The 23,298-nt window shown below is 37.9% G+C and overlaps 1 protein-coding gene across 2 annotated transcripts in view; it reads left to right on the top strand.

Annotated features, from left to right (window-relative positions):
- The window catches only part of PPP1CB (protein phosphatase 1, catalytic subunit, beta isozyme), a 34,654-nt gene that overhangs the window by 512 nt on the left and 10,844 nt on the right, over positions 1-23,298 (top strand). For both annotated transcript variants that reach the window (XR_774929.1, XM_010576514.1), the window contains exons 2-5: positions 12,739-12,870; positions 16,227-16,457; positions 16,814-16,918; positions 21,988-22,059. Coding sequence is in view for 1 of the 2 variants with exons in the window: in XM_010576514.1 (XP_010574816.1) it covers positions 12,739-12,870; positions 16,227-16,457; positions 16,814-16,918; positions 21,988-22,059 (540 nt within the window). In the remaining variant the exon portion in view is untranslated. The remainder of the gene's footprint in view (positions 1-12,738; positions 12,871-16,226; positions 16,458-16,813; positions 16,919-21,987; positions 22,060-23,298) is intronic.

Genomic DNA, 23,298 nt, shown 5'->3' with positions numbered 1-23,298 from the left:
CGCTGCGGCCGGGGGAGCGGGGGCAGCGCCTCCTCCAGCGCCGCCGGGCCCGGGGTGGCGGCCGGGAGGGGACTTGGTCTGCGTCGCCGATGCCCCGAGCTCGGTCCTGCGGCGCTCCTCGGAGGGAGGAGGGGCGCATTTAAGCGTCCTGTCGGCGCTGGTGTGCGCGGGGGTTCGTCCTCCCTGTGTAAGTGAGGTGGCTGCCTTCCTATTTAAAATGAGGGGCAAAAAAAAAAAAAAAAAAAACCTCGCTTTCCTTCTTCCCTTTTTCACCCCGCTGCAGCTGCCTGGCTGAGGGGCGAGCTGGGGAAGCCTCGCTAGCTGAGCTACGGGCGGCTTTATCCCTTCCTCTGGTTGGGTTAGTCGCAGTCTTCCGCGTTTAAACTAGTGTGTACAAGCTGCGTCAGGTGTGAAGTTGTATGTATGTGAGTGTCAGTGGAAGCAGAGGGATTTAGTGCGCTGACATTCCTCTGCCTGCCTACGGGGCAGTCTCCAAAAGTGGCTGTCATGCATGGCTAATAAAAGTGATGAAGGGTTTTGTGTGTATTAAATATAAATAGTGAGTCTTTCCTTTAGAGTAAGGAGGAAACTGACTTACTTCCCTGCTTTTGGAGAAGCTGAGGAATTACTGCTAGCATTTTCTTTTTATGTAAGTTATGTTTTGAATGTTTAGTCTTCTTAGCCTCTTCTATTAATCTTTTATTCCACATTCAACAAATACCCGGTATGTAGGAGATGAGAATACATGCATAGGTATGTGCTGTTCACTTATTTGGTTGCTGTACTCCTGGATAGTTGGATCACTTTACAGAAGGTGTATAGAAAGGAATTTATGGAGTATGTACAGTTCTGGAATTGAAACAGGTTTTGTAAGTCTGAAAGTTCTGTTCAGCTGAGTTACTGCAAAGCAGAGTTTTTAGGGTTTTGAGGATTATTGTAGTAGTTGCTATCTGTTCTTTTTAGATATGAAACTTTTATGAACAGTAAAATCAATATTTTAAAATACATAAAGGCTTTGGGCAATTTTGCTTATGTTTGTGGTTTAAGGTATGCAGTGTAGTATAGTATGAAGAAACCTGCAGGTATCGTCGGTCGAAGTTTATCTTTGATCACTAATACAGATAAAACTCCCTTTTTTCTGGGTGTTGAAACACCGATTAGCAGGTAAGTTTTTAAGACAAACCAAAGAGTAACCTAGTAAACATTGATTTTGTAGTGCAGAGTTTTTCAGGACATCAAAATGTATGTATATGTGTGGTGGTGGGTTTTTCGAGACAAACTTTAAAAAACCTATTTGAAAGGTACTGTTTGCTCATCAGTGTAGTTACTTAAATACAGATTGCTTTAAGAGGAGGGGATTCTGCAGTGTTTTGGTATGCAACCTGTTGGATTGTTCTGCTCCCTGTTACCTTAAATATTACCCTGCTTATCCCTTTTTTAACTAAGACTTTTAAAATATGTGTTCAATACCATTTACATACACCATAAATACTTGTGTTGCTACTTTCTAGCTTTTTGGGTTATGATTGGGTGCCTTGTGTCCAAGCAACCTAATCTGTGCATTGTATTTCATAGTACTTCAATCTTTAGGGATGTGGATATGCAACTTCTGAATCGAGCTTTGCTTATAATTTTTCATCTGTTTTTCTCTCTGAGCAGAGATGAGGAAGATTCTTAAGGTAAATGTGGTGGTTTTTCTCTGCTTGTCACTTACTAACAGTAGTAGGAGTGCCTTGTACAACATCTTGTATCTGAAGTGGAATAGATTCTTGCAGGTTTTATTTGGGAAAAAAACCCTGTTGAAAGAATGCATTGTGTATGAATTATTTTTGCTTCCATTTAACATCTTTTATTTGTTGTACTGCTAGCATATAATGTTTTAAGCTGTGGTTCAAATAGTAGTGTTTCACAATGAAGCTTTGTTTTTTGTACAATTGGCAGCTCATGTGCTGGAGCTCATGCTGTTGCTTAGCTGACCTGTTCTGGTAAAGTGAGTATGAATCCCTCCCCACGCTGCTTGCACAGAAAAATTGGTATTGACTCTTACCTCTGGAACAATTAATTAGTTTAAAGCAAGCTTTTTGGCTCCATTACACTTCAACTTTGACTTAAAGGATAAGGAAATGTGGCTTTTGAGCTGTAAAAATGCACATCGAAATAATAAAAAGACACTTTTAGGAAATGTCATGCAGTACGTATTTAGTCTTTTTGGTTACTTTAAGTGAAACGGATAGCTTTAAGTTTGAATGGCAGTCTACAATTGTGTCTCAGTGGCTGCTGCACGTAAATTTTAAAGGGTAGCAAATACATACCAAAAGCCACAGCAACAGGAAACTTCTCTGCTGTCATTGGGTTGCTGGTTGGTGACACCTGTTTCCAGGCTGTGGTATTAGCTGTCGTGAGTTCTTGCTCTTACTTGAATTAGGTTACTCTAACTGTTTTTACCCTTGTTGCTCAAGTCTATGTATCTTTTGAGTTATATGACACATTAACTTGCCTTTTGATTGGAATTACCTACTTAGATTGTCTTGCCCTCCATGTGTTGTTTTGGTTTTCCTTTTTTTCCAAGATATCAATATGAAGTGGCCTGTAGCCAGGCTGTTTGAGACAATTCATCAAGAACATCTTCCCAACCCTCAACACGTGTGCATGCATGCTTATCTTGAATGTGTACTTATTTTAGAGATCTTTTAAGTCCTGAAAGCCAGACTGATTAACTCTTGAGTTAAATTGGGGATAGTTTTCAGAAAGACTCAACTGAACCAGTGTAATGTATGGTGATGGTCTTCTAGGACATTAGCTTTTAATTTCCATGTTCTTTTGCATATACCAAGTTCTTATCCTCTTTATTCATTGGTTAAGTGCTGAATTTAGGAATGGTAAGAGCTTGTTTTGAATTTACTTTCTCTTGCAACGTGTCTAGTACTTAGTTACTAGTTAGTGATACTTTAAAAATAACTTGTGTTTGGGGGAAAGTAAAACTAAAGTGTGTACTGCATGCATAAACTATGAATGTAGCAGTGCTTTCTCTTATTTCTTCTACCTCCAGACTTAAATTCCAATTCCTGTTTCTTTACTAGAAGAGTGAGGGAGATGCTAGTGCTCTTAGATGTGTGCCTGACTGATCTTGGAGATACTTTGAGCTTTATTATAAGATTTCTTTTGATAAAGAAAAATCACTCATAAGTGAATCTGCAAAGATTTACAGGTCACATAAACAAAAAATTCCATAGCTTCATTAAAACACTTTTGGACCGAGATGTGACCAGAAAGGTGAGTAGGCCAAATTAGTCTTAAGACTGTTTCCTTCTTGCGCTGGTATTCAGAATTCTAGTCATGGGTTAGGCTTAGTTGCACTATGGTACACAAAAAGATTATAGCCTCATTTTTTGCTTCAGTGTGCGGACTTTTATTGTGTTGGGTTTTTTTTCTTCCTACCTTCCCAGCTATGCCATCTGGTGGATAGTTTTTCCCAGTCCATTCTAGCTACGGACAGCACAGCAGTATGCACACACACAAGACTGCCGTGAGTATGGCAGATGTCGAATATGGAATTGTAGAATAGTTTGGGTTGGAAGGGACTTTTAAAGGTCATCTAGTCCAACCCCCTGGCAATGAGCAGGGACATCTTCAAATAGATCAGGCTGCTCAGAGCCCTGTCCAACCTGACCTTGAATGTTTCCAGGGATGGGGCACCTACCACCTCTGGGCAATCTGGTGTTTCACCACCCTCATTGTAAAAAATTTCTTCCCTGTATCTAGTCTAAATCTACCCTCTTCTAGTTTTAAACCATTACCCCTTGTCCTATTGCAACAGGCCATACTAAAAAGTCTGTCCCCATCTTTCTTGTAAGACCCCTTTAAGTATTGGAAGGCTGCAATAAGGTCTTCCTGGAGCCTTCTTCTCTCCAGGATGAATAGAGAAGTTTTTCTTCTTTCAACACAGTTTTTCTTCTTAGTATCTGCAGCTGAAACTGCTACTTACTTGTGTTGTGTTTTGCCCCATCTAGGCACACCATGTATCCCTCTGTGGGAAGTGCCCTGAACTTTGCAAAAATGCTGAGCTAAATGGATACATCAGGCTTACATTTAAGCCAGGCTCTAAGCTATTTTAAATGTTGGTGATGTGTGGAAAAGTTCCCTCTATATCAAAGCAAGGATGTTGGAATAGGTGTGACCTTACTTGTAAAGAGTGCTGTGGATTGTGTTAAGTAAGACTGACATATTTCTGTCTGGGTGTTGGGTTTCCTGTTTCTGTGGTGTATGTCTCTCAGAATTTTTGCATATAAGGTAGCCCAGCTGGACTGGACTTTCTGCACTTTCAAATTTATAGATATCTGCCTTAGTAAACACTAAGGAGTTTACCATATGGAAGAAAAGATGTAGTTGGGGAAACCTAGACATACAGTAGCTTTAAATACAAGCTGGATTTCTGTGAAGAAGGTTTATTTATATAGCTGTACAAACAAATTTACCTTGTCTAGGCAAGACCCCTTGCTTGCCTAAATCTAGCTAACCTATTTAAAATAAACCATTTAAATTAATTTGATAGAACTGAATGTGGATCTGCTCTAAAACAAAACTATTTTTGGTTTTGGGAAGTCTAGGAGGACTACTAGTTCTGATAGTACCGATCCACCAAGAAAGCTGGGAAATACTTATCCAAGAAGAGAGTTGTTGAACTTCCAGTAGATGTGGAGAATGGTTATTGCTTTAATGTTCAGCTCAGAGTGTGATTTTTATGATTGCCTTAATAAAAGCTGGTTGCATAGTGTTCTTACCATGTCATGTGATATCCTCTAGGAAAGCTGCAGCCTTCATTTCCTTCTGATTTCACAGATCTTGCGGGTTGTGATAAAGATAGAAATTTGAGTATTATTCATTTTTTCAAATGAAAGTTGGATTTTAAATGCTTATGACATAATTGATATTTTCCTTATTAGTTTTAAATGCTATAGAGCTACTGGCCTAATGTATTATGGTCAACAATGTATTTATTGTTTGGTTAGTGTCTTAACTAATTAACATATCTAGCCAGCCTGATGGTGTGGTACGATACAGTGGTAGTGCTTGCGGTTCCACAGGCTCTGTAACTGATAACTGAAAAAGAGAGGGAGTAGTAGAGAAGAAAAATAGACCTTGGTGATCTGTTGAAGAACAATATAAACAAACCATGAAGGTCAACCTGGAATAAATGAGGGTTATTACCTGGTTTGGTGTGAAATCACTGGATAATCTGCTATTAGAAAAATAAACAAGGAGAATGTAATAAGGAGTTTCTTGCAAAGGATGTATTTTTTTAAATAGTCTTTAGAGAGAGGAAGAAAACAGGCAGTTTTCCTGTGTTTCTAGGAGGGTAGGTATTGTATTAAACAGGGAGAAGGGATGGAAAGAAGAACTATGTTTGTGTCTGGGTTTGTACAGCAGTGTAGATATCAGCCAGCTCATCTTTAGCTTTATAAGTGCATGACAAATGGGATAGTTGGCTTGAAAAATTGCACTGAAGGCCAAGAGCCCAGCATCAGGCAATGTGTGCTGGCGTTCCTTTATTCTGTCTGGCTATTTTGCCACTTGAAGGCTATGTGTTTCAATAACTGTTTCATTTAGATATTCTGCAGCACAGTTTTTAGTTGAGTCATTCAGTGTCTTGCTCACAGTACAGCTAAATTACACTATAAAAGGAGAAAATATTTAATTTTATGTTTAAATAACATTTATTTAATGTTTTATTTAATGTAATAAATGTTTTATTTAATGTAAAACATTTATTTAATGTTTTATTAATGTATATAAGAGGATTTTTAATACTTGATAGTTGCAATTAAATGCTCATTAGTGACCACCAAAAGTAGGTATGTAACTTTTAAATAATAATAAAAAAAAAATTCCACCACAATATGTGGTTTAGCACTGTGAAGTCAAGCATACTATATTTGGCTATTACTCAAGTCAGGTCAGATGCTGTGCTTGGTGAAGGGGGTGTGTGTGTGTGTATAGGGGAATCTACTCTTAACTACAACCTGAGGTGCCTCTAGTGTGGTATGTATCTGGTCCATAATTTGTACATAGAAATGAACCTGTTTGCTGCCTTCTCTTACTGTTGTGTGATTTGTCTTAGTACATAGGCTAGGTTGTCTTAGTTTCACAGCACCATCTTCTGTGTGTTTTGTGGTTTCTTAACACCAGGCTTGATACAAAGCTTTTGTGTGTATATCCCACATAACCATATTAGTTAAATACCTGAGAAATTGAAGCGGTGCAAAAGTCATGTTAAACTCCTTTTGTATTACAACTTAACTTCTTTCCTTGGTACTTCTCAGGAGTTATGAAGTAACTTTGTAATCTGCCTCTGCCTTCCTCGAATTTTAGGCATTTCATTAGCACTGCTTTAGAGGAAAAGAAAGTCAAACTTTGAGAAAGAAGCTGAAATTCATTGTTGCATGAGACTTTTATGCTAGGTTAGCCTTCCAAGTGGACTAGAACAGGAATTGCTACCACTTTAATACATAATACAGCATAGTGAGAGGCTTCTACCTTATGCTTTGCTAGTTGCATGAGTTTTAGGTTCAAGTGTAACAAACATTAGGGTTACACATTTTACTTACAGATTGGAGTAACTAATGTGATCTTGTCCTTCAACCTTGAATTCAGCAATTCTTGGAACTGTGCATGGTACAGAACGACTGAGACTCAGTTTATGGAACCTCTCTGTAATGAAGCAGGTGGTCCATGAAAAGCAAATATGGGTGAAGGTTGATGTAGGGACACTTGGTGTTTTCATGGCCTTATTTGGGTATCCCCAGAAGCAACTTTACATATTAGTTTCTAATGAAAATCCTTGTCCAAGAGCATTAATTCTGCTGGATAGTATATAGTTTAGGAATGTAAATTCAAGTTTGGGTAGAAGAACATGACTTCATTGTTTGGTTATTTTCCTGGTTAGAAATTAAAGGCTTGAGCATTCTCTTACTCTGCTGTGAATTTGTGTTCGATGTTAAATAAGTCCTGCTAAAATGAGCTTACAAGCAACCGCTGTGTTCTTTAGCAAAATACGTAATAACAAGGGCATCCAGTGAAGGGAAATTTAATAAGATTTTAGGTAACGTGGATATAAAAGCACAGTTCTTCAGGAACAAACTCCCTAGAAGGCTGATTCTTCTATTTTTAGGGGGAAGTTTGGTTCATGTACCCTAGGAAAGGTACAGGGCTATGCTGCATACACCATGGAGGGGAGCTGTATATTCAGCAGTATGCTTCATACTGAATGGAGCAAAGCTCTGTCAGGGCTTTATTTACATTGTTGTTGTCCACCAGTGTAACACATGAATGAAAACCATTCTAAGCTTAGTTCTGTTACAGTAATTCTGAAAGTTTGAAAACCTGTGTTGCTAGCTTAACTCTCAATGTTTTGCTGCAAGATAGGGAGTGGCTGCTTCTGGATGACAGCTGAACAATTTAAATAACAGAAAATATTTTGAGGAAGTAGAAGTTTTGCTTTCCAAAATGAAGGACACTTCTAAAATCCAATGTCAGATTCCTGACTTCAAACCATGAAAATATAGAACTTGGATTTTAAAAATGCTGAGAGCAGATAACTTCAGAACATGTTTTCAAAATCAGTATAAGGACTGTTTGGTTTTTTTCCCAAGTCATAGGTAATGCCACCTTTGGCTTCCAAATCCATTCTGCTCCTACTGTTGAGAGGTTGTTCAGGATTCATCAAATACTCCAAAGTACTTCGAAGTACAAGAAATAAAAAGTTAAATGTTGTAGTTGTTAATCACCAATAACCAAACATTCCACAGAATATAAGCAGGGAGTGTAAGCTTGTGGGTATTGCTTGTGTGCAATTTGTAAAATTGCATGCTTGCAGTCTTGTGTTGTAGTTTGGGGATTTTTTATATATATATATATATGTATACTCTGGCAAAATAGATCTTTAAAGCCATAATTTCAGAAGTAAGCTTAGCTGGAGCTACTGTGAATAGAAGCAGAACCAGCTGCTTATTTCTTCACTAGTCCTAGCCCAAGTTCACAGTGAGTGTATTCTCCAGCTTGGTGAACTATCTAGATTACATTTTTGTTTTGTCATGTCTTTATATTAGAAAGAAAAGATTAGTTCACTGATGCAGTTTATTATGTGGCCACATAAATGCATATGCCTGCAAAAAAAGCAGAGTGTAGGGAAAGAAGGAGGCTGCTTCTTAGCAATAATGCTGGCCCAATTTTTTGAGAGACTTAGAAGTCTGTCTGGGTTTTAATGTTATGCTAAAACTGTGTATGTTTTGTCCAGTAAACAGGACATGTGTGGTATTGGAGAACACAGTATAGATGCTTAGGACAGCTGTGCGTACCACAGCTGACTTGGTAATTGAAGAAACTTCTGTCAGTGATGCCACAAAACGAGCAGCATAGTTAGAGAGGCACACCCAAAACAGTGTGACAGAATAGGTTAAATGTGTTTTCTCCATTTCATGAAAAAATACAGCAAAAAGTGGTGCTCGTAGAAGTTCGAACAGCCAGTTCTTGATGCACTTTCCTTAGTGTTATTTATTTTCTTCCTCTCCAGTATTGCCTTATATAATCTGCTACTGTCTGGCATGAATTTGGAGGGATTAAAAAAAAAAAAAATTACTATTTTTGCTGAAGTTTTTTATTCCTGCCACTGTGCAACTCATGTCTTGGATTACTAATTGCTGTTACTACACTTGCTAAGGTTGCTTATCAAAGGTGGTGTAGATGCAGAGGCCGCCATTTTAATATTGATTAGAGCAGCTTTTGGATTACTATAGGATCTATTGTGCTAAAATAATAGCCTAACAGTACAATGCATGTACTTGCTTTTAATTCTCTTTATTCCCTGCTATGTCACTCTGCTTTAAGCTCCTTGCAGCAAAGGCTTGTTCTGGCATAGTGCTATGCATGTGGGATTGTGTATTACAACAGGAATTGCTATCCCTACAGAAGACTTTTATGTAAAACAAAGCTTGTTTACAGCATCTGCGTCTTAGATTAAAGAGAATTCATTTACATCTAATGTTGAGATGCTGTTTCTGCTCTGGGTAAATGACAACCATTAAAAATGATGGGTTTTCCCAGTGCTGTTAAAGGCTTTTTGTGAGCTACAGATTCTACAATGCATGCAGCTATGACTTGCATGTTTTAAGAATGGTTAGCCATAGTAATTCATAAATGAGTTTGAAAAACATAACTTACACTCTTGATCTCATTCCCATAACCTCTTTTTAAATCTGTTCTTGAGGATTTGGCTTTTGAAAAACTAAATGTGGTGAGAGGCTCATGTTTACAATCCATACAGTGCTCAGCTGAGTCAAGGAAACTTGAACAAAATTCTAGTTGTAGTGTAAGGTGGTGAAAGATGTGCTTTGTCTTGCTTGTGTACTTGTACATAGCACAGCTGTGGTACAGTTGTTCCGGGTGATGACCTGGTGAACCTTTCAGTGCCTTTGTGAATCCACTAAAGTGCTGAGGCTTCCAGGGTCACAGTAGCTTCTCATTTTTTCAATATGTAGTACCCTTATTGACGATCAGGGCGTTGTGGGAGAAGACTTCTTCTCTTAACTATATTATTGATGATTATTCCTCATGAAACCCCAGGCTTTGTATTTCTTCAAATGAAACTGAGCTTACGCATTTGCTATGCAGAGCTGCTGACTGTTTGGATGGAGGGTGGAGAGTGCCTTTGCAAAGGTGCGGTGGCCCCGATTTGTACCCTTCCCAAGGGCTGGAAGTAACTGCAGTCATTAGGTGTGTGTTGTCTCCTCTTCTGAGAGTGACATACTTGCCATAGTTGTAGAAACTTCTCTTATCTGGAGAATCCAAAGTGTGGTAATAAGTTACTGCCCTGTTGGTTTATCTGTTAAGGGCTTGCAACATTTTAGGCTCTACTGTAATAAGTAAAGAACCAACATCAAGACACTGGAGGCACTGACTATGGCAGGCAGTTAATTTTGAAGTCAGGAGCTGCATGTTCATTGTGTCTTCTAGTGCCAAAACCCAGCAGTGCTTAAAGCCTCAATCCTATAAAGCAATTGTTCCAAGTTTAAACCTCCATGTGAGTTTCAAAGGAGCTAAAGGCTGGTGTTCTAAGAAATATTGATTGGATTGAAGTTATTTTAAGTATTGTAAGTGCCCTTCTTGAACTGCTGTCTCAATTTTGGACTCTGTGCTTAGTCTGGCACTACTTATGGTAACATTAATGTTGTGTATGGTGGGTTTGAGTTCTGAAACTAGAGTGGATGTAAAAAGTGTGCAGTTATTTCACATAGACTAAAACCAAGAAGTGACATGACTTAATTCTGGTATTGCAAAACATTATGAAAGTAGCTAAATACAGAGGAGAATTTAATTGCTTATCAAAACAGGTTAAAAGAATGCACAGTTTGTAGAGGGGAAAATGAGACTGAAAAGCTAGTTGTGCTGCATGCTCCTTTGGCGTGACCTTGATGTTGTAAGCCATAGGTTTAAAATATAACAGTTGTTTCAATAAAATGATAGCCATTGTGATACTAAGACTGTTCTTTCAGGTGGGAGCTTTCTTATGTATAGTGACAGTTTGTTGTGCCTATCAAAATGAGTTTCTGGTCTCTGAAAGGCATTGTTATAAGCTACCAGAATGCAAGTGTTTGAAAAGTTGGAGATTATTGGAGCATTTTGGTACCTCACAAATTGGATAGTAGGTACTGTGCAAAGCTGTCAAGCCTGAGATTTTTATTTTTTGCTAATAATCCCCATGGGGCTGAAGATGTATCTGTAAGTGCATCACTTAGTACATTTGAGATATGATGAAGTAGAAGCCTGTAGGCATTTATTGTTTTCTAGTCACCTTGATAGTGTCTAATATCTGCCTTTGTATTCTTTTAATATGTAAGCCAACATCTTAATGCATGAAGAATAACAAAAAAAGTGTTACTAAAAAGCTGTTTGCTTTCTCAAGTACAGTTGAAATCTTAATTAGCAAAAGGAGTGTGACTTGCCATATGGTAAATATCACCTGGTACTGATTCAGAGTTTAACTGGAAGAAGTCCTGTATGCCGCAGCCTTGTTCTTGTGGGATTCTAATGAGTGAAGTATTTCCAGTGTATCCTTGCTGCAGATAGACTAGCCCTCCCGCTATTTTGGCACTCAAACTGGCTGTCCCAGGATCTGTTTCACACCTCTTACCTGCTTGAGAAAACGATTCTTCATTTCTGCCTTGTCACATGTTCCTGTGGCTGCTTCCTAACTTCAGTTTAACAAGTGTGCCTGGTGTTTATTAAAAATAAAAAAAAATTCATAGCACAGTGTTGGAATGGTCAGATGTGCAGTTACACTGGGAGAAGTATGCAGTGATAACCAGAGCAGAGCTTTTTAAGCTTAACACTTTGGACTGTAGTACTAGGTGACCTAGGACAAACTGTTTCTCCTCATATCCTTTTTTCCCCATTGTACAATGTAGATAATGATACTGATCTCCTCTGTAAAGTATGTTTTCTAGGAGCTAAGTGGAAATAAAAGGAAAAGGGAGGTTATTTTAATTAAAAAAAAAAAAGGTGCAATCTTACTTTTCTGTTTTGGAGGGGGGAAGCAGGCAAGCCAGGAATTCATTTTATGTGTGAAGAACTAGTTTTTGCTATTCTGTTCACAAATCTATCTTATTAGACTTCCTGAAGTTGCAGCTAACATTTTTATAAAGTAATGTCTTATGTTTGAGTTTGAAAGCATCTGGATTTGAACTGTGAAAGTTTTGTACTGCCTTCTCTTGTAGGTACTACTGTGGTTTAATGCTGAATGTTGCTTCCTTCTAAAGCAGATGGCAGAACAGGATGTTCACCTGCTGTAGACACTGATATATCCTGGCTTATTAGTTTGAACTCTGAAGTTTGGTTTATGCTGAGGTGCAGGACTGAACTGGATCAGCCAAAGTGCAGACACATTTGTTCTATTTTGCTGCTTCATTAAAGACACATTAAAGCCTCTGACAGAGGAATCATATAGACATTTGTGGAAAGAAGCAGCTGCAGATAAATTTGCCAGAGGATGTTGGTTGGAGTGCAATGACATGTGATTGTTTTTGAAAACTTAGTGCTAAATATAGGTCTGAGTACCTGACTTAGTGGTTTAGGAATTCATTTTCATTCTAATTAGAATGTCTTTGGATGTAAAGGTTCCAATAACTCAAGAGCCATTATGTATGAATGAAGGTTTCATCAAACTTTCATAGTTTTTAGTGTGATGTACCTAATACGGCAATTTCAGCTGCCAAATGTGTAAACATGCTTGTAGTTTTTTCTTTGTATTTAGCTAGCACTGTTGAACTCAACAGTCTTAAAGAAGTTTATTTTGTGCTAATGTGAAAGTGTTTTCAGGATTTTGATTCTCAGGATTTTTTTGCCTGTTGTGAATACTCTAGCATAATGGGATTGTTAATTTAACAGTAGTAATTTTTTGAAGTTGCTATTTATCCAAATGTGGATGAAAGCAAGGCTTAAATTGTTCTCTTCTGAGGGTCTGATTTAACAGGATTGCATACAGACTTTTAAGCACAGGTTACCACAGTATCGGAGATTAACTTTGGAATTCGTTGGAATACATAATTCCAACACATTTGGTAAGTATATTGGAATGTGCTGCTGGCTTTTTGTCAAATGTAGATTTCAAATACAGCTCATTTGCACTTACCTATTGCTGTGTATCTGTGTGATAGTTACCTTCAATTGTTAAACATCTCATTTCAGTACGAGGATGTCGTCCTGGAAAGATTGTTCAGATGACCGAAGCAGAAGTTCGGGGCTTGTGCATAAAATCACGTGAAATATTTCTTAGCCAGCCTATTCTCCTGGAACTAGAGGCACCTCTGAAAATTTGTGGTATGTAGACTTCATATGTATGTGTTTCATGTAGGTCTTTTAATCTAGTTGTATGCTAGGTGGGTTGGAAGGATACTGAGACAGGCAAGTGACCTTGACTTGGGTGATATGGATTAGAGGTTTTTTGAATCTTAGATGTAATTTTCAACTTAGATTGGATTAAGTTGAGAAAAGGCAGCTAACAGTTGGTAGATTGCTGATGCTGCCAGTACTATGTAGGAGCAAGTTCCATTGGCAATAAGAGCTGCTTGTGCCCTTGTCTAGTGCAAATTTTGCAACCTGTCCCTTGTATTTAACTAGGGACTGCTTACACAGAGCTGCTACTCTTTCGATCACTACTTCAAAAAGCAGTTAGCTGCTTTAAAAAAAAAGGAAATGTTTAATGTTGTATTTGGTCTCTTCAAAGCATAAGCAAAACAAAGATCTTTACATGTTGTGAAATGGAACATTTCAAAAGTAGTGTTGAAGAAGGCATTGTTAGTCTTTCAATTGAAAAAATAACTGGATGCAGGCTGTTAAATTAGGCTTAGTTACCATGTAATAAATTCCTTGAGCTTTACAGCAAGCTTTAACAAACTTCGTTATTACTGTCAAATATGGATAAAACTAAAACGTGTGTTCTTTACCTCTCTAAGCCTTTATATGATGCTAGACTTCTTCAAAAGTATGCTGTTGTTAATAGGTATGCAAGCTTGTAAAAAAACTGTTACAAAAGTATTGTATATACTGGCTTGTAATCATCCTTCAAGTTATTACAGCAGACACAGTCTTAGAAAGCATAAAATTTCTTGAATTGGGCTTCTTGAAGTGTCATAGTATTAAAATGGAAGCAGTCTTTGAATTTGTTATTACTAACATGCTCAAAGATAGATTAGCTTCTTCCTAGCCTTACTCCTGACAGACCTAATGTAGCAATGTTTCTTACATTAAGAAAGGATATTACTAATGAAAAAAAACCAACAAAACCAAACCAAAAAACCAAACCACTAATGGTAAAGTCATTCTTAAATGACTAATTGCTTGGTAGGGTGGGGAGGAAAAACCAGACCAGCTTGCCTAATGACAAAGTTGAAGGTAAAATCCAGCTTTATCACGTTGTGTTTATGCTACACTGAAAAGACTACCGTAGTCTCATCTTATTTCTAGACAAAGAAAAAATGAAAACTCAAATATTTAGATTGTACATAAGTCAATGTCTACAAAGTATAATTAGTTTCCTTCAAAGTTGGTTTCTCATTTGCTTAAATTGAAACAGTTGAAAGGACTATTAGGTGCACAATAATAGGGTAGCAAATGCACAGTTAAATAAGGCATTTGTTATTTTTAAATTGGATTCCAAACACAGTGATAGCACCAGGAAGTGTCAGATGCATCTAAATTTAATATTAGAGCAATTGTCAAAGATGCATTAGATAAAAGTGAATGAAAGATGATTGCTTTCACCAGAAGCAAAATATGCAGCTGTACTGCTTTGAACTACTATTTTAGTGTGTTCAGGCAATGCCTGAGGAACCATTATAGGATTGTCTTGTCTTGTAATCAAGTCAGTTCAAAATAAGCTTTTACATGTTGAATGGTTGTGTTTTAATGAAAGACGAAAGATATTCTTATGTAAACATCCAATTTAAAATAGATGTGGTTTTTACTGTAAGGCTTTGTATCTGGGAGACTTCGATTCAACTTGTGGAATTGTAAACGCTTTGATCCCTTTACAAAATTGTTTCTATAAAATGTTCCTTTACCTTTAAGTGTTTTGGTCCCTCTGGCTCGTGTTTAACTGAAAGTCGTTCTAGACAATGAATGCTATTATATTCTTTCTGTAGTATGTTTACTTGGTAGCTAATTCTGGTGGTGGCAAAGCCTGGGGAGTGTATTGATAATGTTGTTCTGGAGTACTAGACTCAGCATAGCAATGACTTGTTGAGGAGTCTTCTATGTTTTCTTCCAGTTGTGACCTGGAGATCTGTAAATATCAAGTAGAATAGGAATTGTTCTTGTTGCAACATATGTGAAAATTATTTTAGCTGGTGAAAGTTCAGATTGTGTCTGGAATTGGGTAGTGGGTAATGTTCCCCATTATTAGAAGAAAATTGGGAAGCGATTCCGCTTCTTGAGTGAGAAATAGTTGCAGAAGAATGCTACCTAAAAGAGGAAGTGTTGCATTTCTCGTGGAAAGAGTAGAGAGGAATACGGCTATGTACTCTTCTTATCAGTGTATGCTTTAAGAATTGGATGGGATAGCATACAGGTTTGGGAACCTTTTTTAAGATTATGGAAAAAGTTGTAGAGAGGTGTGGGTTGGGTTTTTTTGCTTTAGGGCCATAGTAGCTAGTACTCTACTGGAGAACAGCTGTGCTTGGCAAAGTTGGGGTTTTGCCACTGAACAAGCAGCAAAAGTGAAAATGCATTTATGGAATGCTTAGTGTAAGGGACCAGCATACAGCTTGTACTGAAGGCTTCTTGCATAGCTTTTTGCATTCATTTACTTCGGTAAAGAATTCTACAGTCAGCTGGAATACATTGCATGTATTCTACAAGTTACTGTAGAGCAGCTTTGGTATCTTTGACCTTATGGGCAACTCAGAGTTAGCTTTGGCTAGTCTGATATGATACACTGTGGTGTTGTAATTGCCACACAGAGCTGTTTCATGGAAAGCCTGTTTAATTTTAAAGCTGGCAGTGTGATGAGTAATATGATGGTTATTTTTCCTAAGATATACCTGCTGGATTGAGTATTTTGTATGGATTATCAGTCTTTGAGTCTCTGTACTGGTTTTGTATGAATAATTGCACCACTGGAGGAGTTACCCTAAATGCTGGGGGGTGGGAGTCTTAATACAGCAGTGTTGTGGGAGGACAAGCAATTGGCCTTTGAAGTTAAGTGCTCTCTGCCTGCATAATGTTCAGTTTCTCTCCAGTCTGTCTAGATTCTTTACTGATCCGTTTTTGCAGTAAATAATGTGACTTAACTTTTTCTTAATACATTGGCTTTCTGGCCATGTAACTGTTCAATGAGAGGTTGTCTTTCTGACCTTGTTTTAATTTGGACAAATTCAGCATGGTTAGAAAGCTTATGCTTAATTGCAAAGACTTCTGTAGCTTTTTTCACATTGGTTTCATAACTGACACAACAGTTCTGCAAATACTGTGGGTTATTTACATTTAGTGAGTACTTCAGTTTGTAAAAATTAACATAGCTCTCACCTTTCTGATACCTGTTGCCAGTCTATTTTTAAAGGAAATATTAATGCTTTTTTTAAGATCAATTAATAAAAAGTGATTAGCTGACTTAAGTTCTTGATTTGTGTACTCTTTATGTTGTTGCACTAATCCTTGGTAAACATTTTCTTATATAGGTGATATTCATGGTCAGTATACAGACTTGCTTCGATTATTTGAATATGGAGGATTCCCACCGGAAGCTAATTATCTTTTCCTTGGAGATTATGTAGACAGAGGCAAACAGTCTCTGGAAACAATTTGCCTATTACTGGCATATAAAATCAAGTACCCGGAAAACTTCTTTCTCTTAAGAGGAAATCACGAGTGTGCTAGCATCAATCGGATCTATGGATTCTATGATGAATGTAAGCAAAACATATTTCTTTTGAAAGAATGTGACAGACTGATACTGTGTTTTGGAGACACTTCTAGGTAGTGACTCTTGTACTGCAAGGATTTCAATATTCTGTGAACCTGCTGTGAAACTTTCTAAAAGTACATTTCAAACCAAGGCTAAAGTCACTCTAGAGAATTATTATTTGCTCTTCTGCTGTCCTTGAAATGCTGTTGCAGGAGATTGAAACCTAAGTACACTGACAGAAATAAAGCCCTGTGAAGGCAGTTTGCTAACATTTTTGGTCAGGTTGTGGTATGTATTGCAGGTTGGCTTTAAGAAAACAAAAGCCTTCTCTTCCTAATGTTGCACACACTGTTCTTGTAGGCAAGCGGAGATTCAACATTAAGCTGTGGAAGACCTTCACAGACTGTTTTAACTGTCTGCCTATTGCAGCCATTGTGGATGAGAAGATCTTCTGTTGTCATGGAGGTAAGCTGATGACTGCTTTTAGAGGCTGTGTCTAAACTGATCTTTGGGTTAATGCTCTACCAAATGGAGTGTGGGTGTGCATACCTGATACTTAGCTGGAGACGTTTAACCTTATATTGTCTGTAAAAGTCGCTGTTATGCTTTGTGCTTTCCTGTGCACCTGGCAGCAGACAGATATCATTCTTACCTGATACACATGGCCGTCTGCCTGAGGGGCAAGTGCGTCTATAAGTATGTTCATGTCAGTATGTTCCTCTCTGAAGGGTACTGTGCTAGAATTCTTGCCTAATTTGCCACATGACTTGTTGCTGTTGCCATCTATCAGTGCAGCCTTAGCTGACATTGCATCCTTAGCAGTGAAGTGAAAGAATAGCTTTCACAAGTAACCCCAGCTCTATAGTCTTGGCCTCTTCAGCTGGTTTCATTGGAGTCGGTGGAAGGGACCCCTAAGATCACATAGTCAAGCCTGCTGCTTCAAGTAAGACATTTGTTACCATTAAAGCAGGTCAGCGATGGCTTGCTCTGACTCCATAAAACCGTTGCTGTTGGAAAAATCTACATTCTGTGGGCACCTATCCCAGTGCTGCACTGTTCTTGTAGTGAAAAAAGTTTGGTGTTGATCTGACGGAAGCTTGTGACTTGTCTGAATATTGGAATTTACTTGGACACTCTTCTTTGTAGAAGGGGACTCCCCATGTTTTTACAGGCAACGATGCTTACGGGTTTTCAGGACCTTGCAGAGTCAAACAATTGACAACAATTTCAAATTACTTGTAAGAGTCATCTTGCCTTTTTGCAGCTGTCTTTGCAACTACCTCCATTGATAAGCACCTTGATGCCTTGCACTGAGTGATCCAGAGATGGTCTGGTAGGTGTCACACCAGGATTGTCAGTGAGATAATTAGAGATAGTGGAAGTGAGAGCACTCCAGAAACCTCTGGTTTGACTGAACAGCTCCACTTGGAATTAGAAATAGTATGCACCCAAAATTCCTGAGCAGACTCTTCCAGACTTTGTGAGGTTGTATTGATAGCTGCCATCCTGCCTTTATTAATTACAGGTATCTCTGCAAGAGCTCTGTCTGTATGGAATGTGCTGTAAAAATGATCCTGGCTCTTCTTGCATCTTGTATTGAAAGCTTCTGCCTTCAGTGCCTGCTAGTATAAGCTACCAGTGTCTTATGCATAATACACTCTGAGGTATTGTCATGTCTCTGAATACAGAATTAATACAGCGATAGACAGTTGAGTCTGCCAGTCTCTAGGTACCACTGACATGTTAAAGAAAGTACTTGTTTTCTCACAGGTCATCTTGTCATCTGGTTCTCAATCAGTGTGGTGGTGTGTCTTTTTTCTTTTTTAAGAACTGAGCTAGGTCTCAGAATCTTAATGTGAGATACAAAATCACTTCTGCACTGAGGTAGCCAATTATCAGTGGCTGAAATAATGTAATAAATTTGTTTCCAAAAAAACTGGCAAAGGAATTACTCTTACTATCATTATACTTTTTTGAATTTTGTTTTATTTGGGAAACAGTAGAGAATGAATGGTGACAAAATACTGTGGTTTTTCAGGCAAACAATTAAGCTTAGGTGGGTGGTAGAAGGTAATCAAGGAAGCTTAGCAGGAAGAATGCTGTGTTATATGACAAAACTGTTAGTTTTGTGTGTATATGCACTTAAGACCTGAATTATGAACAAGAAGTCTAGAAAGCTATTTTTCAAGGAAAAAAAAACCCTAAAGCTTTATTATAAATCTACTGGGGGGATTAACCTCTTGTTTAATCAAGTAGGAAAACTTTTATTTTGTGCATAGCATACTTTAAGGATCCTATTATGAACAGCAATATTTACATCTATTGAATGCTAATGGTCCCTTAAACTTCTACAGGCTTCATCTGTAACTGAAATTACTATGACTCACAACTGATTTGCGGCTGTGAAATAAAGTGAAAAGATTACTAAATGTGCTGTGTGTTTCTAATAAATGAAAGTGGACACTCAGCACATAAATAAGTTTTGCCCTTTTCCCGCTCTTCTCCAATCCTATCCAAACTGCATTCCAGATCCCATGAAGTCATGGACTGTCAACGCCTTTTCATGATGTTACTACTTTAATAAACACTGAGGCCGCAACACAAACCATCCAACTCTGCTGGAGGTTGAAGCTAGGCTGTAGATACAAGGTAGGTGCCTTTTTTACTATATTGCGCATTTTTGCATAGTTTATTTTAAAAACATTGTCCTCTGGGATATATAATAAAACTTTGCAAAACCGCATAACATAGTAAAACAAAAGGCACCTAACTTAACCCAGTAGGCTATCTACAATAGCTTAAAATCTTGAGTCAGCTTTTTTACCTAGACTTCTCTGGGCATCTGCTGTTTTGAATTCTCCATCTCACAATATAAATCAAAACCTCTCTTGTCATCCCTGTCTCCCAATAAATGCTCATGCTGCTGAAAGGATCTTCCATTGTATCCTTCCCGTCACTTCACCCTCTCTTCCCTGTCTTTCCACATTGTTCATACAAGTTGTATTTTGGCCTTTCCTTAAGGCTGTCCTCTCGAATTCTGACTTTGCTCTTTATCTTGCTTCATTAAAGCTTATTCCATAACCATTTCCAACTTCTCCCTTTTGCTCTGCTTTGTATTCTGTATGGTATTGTCCTCTTATCTGACACCACTCTCTAGTTCTAATCTTTAGAGACCTTACGTGATTACTTTCAAGTTTCTATAAATTAAGTCCATGTTGGAGTGTCATGTTGGTGGAATACATTGGTCTTATCACATTGGATTTAAGCTCTGAGATGGGAGTTTAGTAGACTACTGGATTTACGTAATATTTTCAAGCTCTGGAATTCTGTTTTTCTTGACATTAATGACAATGAAATGTATGTTGAAGGCAAAATCTAGTTGATAATCTTACATAGTATCCAAAGAGACTTGAAGAGCTTCCTGGATTACACTATGAAAATAAGTAACCATCAATTCCACCTGATCAGGGAGTGGTTCAAATCTAGAGCCTGGATTTGATGAGTTTACCAGGACTAATGACAAGTCATTTTCTGTTTTCCCTTAGGGAAGGGGTGCTTTTATGCCTCAAGAAGATAGTATACTGAAAGATACTTTTTCTGTGCTTAGCTGTCATTATGTGACAAGGTAACTTAATTCAATTGTGTACTTTTCAGTTTTCTTTCAGTACACAGTAGGTTGCTGCAATCACTGTGGTGATGACAGCTTGACAGTAAGCTTTAGTAGCCTGTGTTTGCATTCTTATTTCCTTAATGCTGATCATGTACAACTTGTAGATCTGAATTTGAGACATTAGCTATTTCTTTTTGTGCAGGGGGAGTTAGGAGGATACTTGGGAAAAGACAACCTCTTGTGTGGTACAAAGAAGGCTACAAACATGCAGGCAGTTTTGTGGGGTTTTGCTATTTACAGTGGTGTAAAATAGCACAAAAATTAACAGTTACAGGGTTGAGACATGCAAACCATGTAATGACATTTTTCCTTCTAAAGAACTTCATGTTTTGGGTGCAACCTGAAACACTGAGAGCTGTAACCTCACAGAAGGGTCACAAACTGGTGGTGCTTATTTCACTGATATAGTCCATTACTATCTCGGGGTGTGGTGCTGAGTGGAATCACGAGTAGAATCCACATGCCTTTGTGCTAATGTATTCTGCATGCAAATACGTCAGATCTGGGGAAGGGGAGTGGTAGGTTGTTCAGGGTTTAAAAGCTGATTATCTCCTTGAATTTGTATTGGTGTCCCTGTATTGTTCTGTAAGTAGATTTAACTAAAACTCCTTTGATACGCTATTTTATGTAAGATTTCTGCCATCCTTCACAACCTCAAGGTAATATTGTGAAGACAGCTTTAACAAGCTGATGAGGATAGAAGGCTTTTATCATAAGACTGCTTCAAAAGAATCTAAAATCTTAATACTTTTAAAGACTTGCAGAACTTTTCTTCATCAGATGCATTGGAGTCATTGTTCCTGTAACACATACGTTGCCACTGTGCAAACTGTGGTATCAGCTGAATTTATTTTACATGGTAACTCTTTTCCAATGATAGGTTTTCTTCTATCGTGTTCAAAGTTCTGGACCGAGTCAAATGGATATATGGCTTGTTAATATGAAATATGTTTCATCACAGATTAGGTCTTCATGCTGTATTTCCAAACTTGCAACTTTCTTTATTAGGTAATCTTGGTCTAAGTCATTTAAGTCACTCCAGGACCCTTATTTAAAGACATGTTAAGGTGCTAGAGCATCTAGTAGTCTCTCTTTCATGCCTGTATGCCTCAAGTAGAAAAGCTCTGGAGTGTGTGCTTAAACTGTTCAAAGGGTGGCCTTTGGGATTCCATGCTTTGGCTGTAATTACATGTTAATATGGCAAAACTATACAAAAAGAGCTGTGTCTTTGTGATAAATGATTTTTTTAGTAATCAAGTACTGTGGTTTTATAAATGACTAAGCAGCTGAGCTATATAGTAGATGACTACCTGTGTGCTCCTTAGCTATTGCAGTTGCACAGTCTAGTATTCATTCACAGCATCCAGTGACTGCTGCTCAGCTGATTTGTGGTAAAACACTGAAATACAGTGATGTGACTTAAGATCCCAGTCACACCTGCAGGCTGCTTTGGCTTGTGGTCTTTTAAAGCTGGGTAAGGGATTTTCCTTCAGCTTTTATAAAGTAAGATGGGTGTAAAGAAGGTCACCTGCATCTAGTATCATTGTGTTAGATAATGGGGATGTTGTCCTTCACTGGTTCTCTCTAGTAAGCTGTTCAAGTGAACATACTTAACTGTAGAGTTTTGTGCTGTGTGGCTAAAAGGATGGTAGGAAAACAATTAAAACCCCTTGCTAATTTCACTTTTGTTATTCTCTCTCTCTCTGTTCAGGAACTTAATTGTCTTATAGCAAACTGTCTTTTGTTTATATTACAGTGGAAACAATGGATGCTGTATGACTTTGAACCTCTAATTGTGTGTTCTGTGGAACCCTTTTTACAGGTAAAATATGTAGATAAGTCACTTGTTTTCTTGTACTTACAGGACTGTCTCCAGACCTCCAGTCAATGGAGCAGATCCGGAGAATTATGAGACCTACGGATGTTCCAGACACAGGTGAGTGACATGGAATTTACTCTAAATAGGTCTAATGATGAAAGAGGTTTAATCAATTTCTGTACAGGCAATGCAGTGACTTAACACAACCTCTGTTTACAGTACAGTATTTTGTGATGTCTGTGTAGGGCATGAGTCTTGTTCCTCCTGACAGCCGTTATCTGATATGTTAGGGGCTATTGCCCATGTTGTTATTGTTTGTCATAAGAATAGGATACATTATCCAAGTTTGCATACATTATCCACAAGTTTGTGTTAAAACAAACTTAAAAATCTAATGAAAGATCAAATGCAACTAAACAGCTAGTTCTTTTTCTTGCCTTGATTAGGCAAGACCTTTCAGTATATTGAAGAGCATAATTGTTTAAAGCTTGCTGAGTGTTAAAGTATTTGGGCTTCTCTCTACTTGGAGCCATGTCTCCTTCCTCTTTGAATTTGTCGAGTACAGCTCCTACTTCATTGTAGCTGGGATTTCAATTGCTTGCATCAATGTACTAGTTGTGTACATGAATTTTTCTTCTACTAATACATGTATACTTTGTGTAGAGGTGTTGGGTGCAAATTGCCAGTACTTTCTGTACAGTATTCTTTTGAATGGTTTAATTAATCTTCCTCAGTGTCCCATTTATTCCAAATTTGGTTACTAGTGGATTGAAAAGACTGTCAAGCAGTACAATGGGATATTTTTTTAAAGTGTTGATTTCAACAGTGGTCTAAAATTAACTTTCAAAGGAGATATCACATCTAAACCTTTTTTTGAAAGACAAATACAATTACAGTTAAACCTTGGAATAGAAGAATTCTGCTTCCTGTGATGTTCCTCAGTGCTGATGCATAGGAGTAATTCAGGGACTAATATTAATATATCTACTGTCCCTTAAACAGCAATGTTTCCGTGCAAGCTGATATATATGCACTTGATGCTGAGAAGCATTACTAGACTGGTTAATTGGGTGTTTCTGTAGTACAAATTACTACATTATTCTTCCTTTTATGCTACTTATTCACTCAATGCATAACCAAATAAATGTCAGTACAAACAACTCAATCTTTACATTTATCAGAGCTCTCAGGGAAGGTAGTTCTATTCAACAGGCTAATACTACTGCTTGAGCCACCCCCACTTCAGGAATGCCCTTGCAGAATGTACTTCTGGTTTCCATAGACACTCCACTGAAATAATATGTATTCTTAGGACTTCCTAAAAATAAGTATAGAGATTTTAAGAGTGGTGTTTTG

This window comes from Haliaeetus leucocephalus, unplaced genomic scaffold, assembly GCF_000737465.1.
Source record: "Haliaeetus leucocephalus isolate CR32 unplaced genomic scaffold, Haliaeetus_leucocephalus-4.0 Scaffold526, whole genome shotgun sequence".
NCBI lineage: Eukaryota > Metazoa > Chordata > Aves > Accipitriformes > Accipitridae > Haliaeetus > Haliaeetus leucocephalus.
The sequence above is the reverse complement of the archived record's forward strand: the minus strand, read 5'-3'. Positions and strand labels throughout refer to the sequence as shown.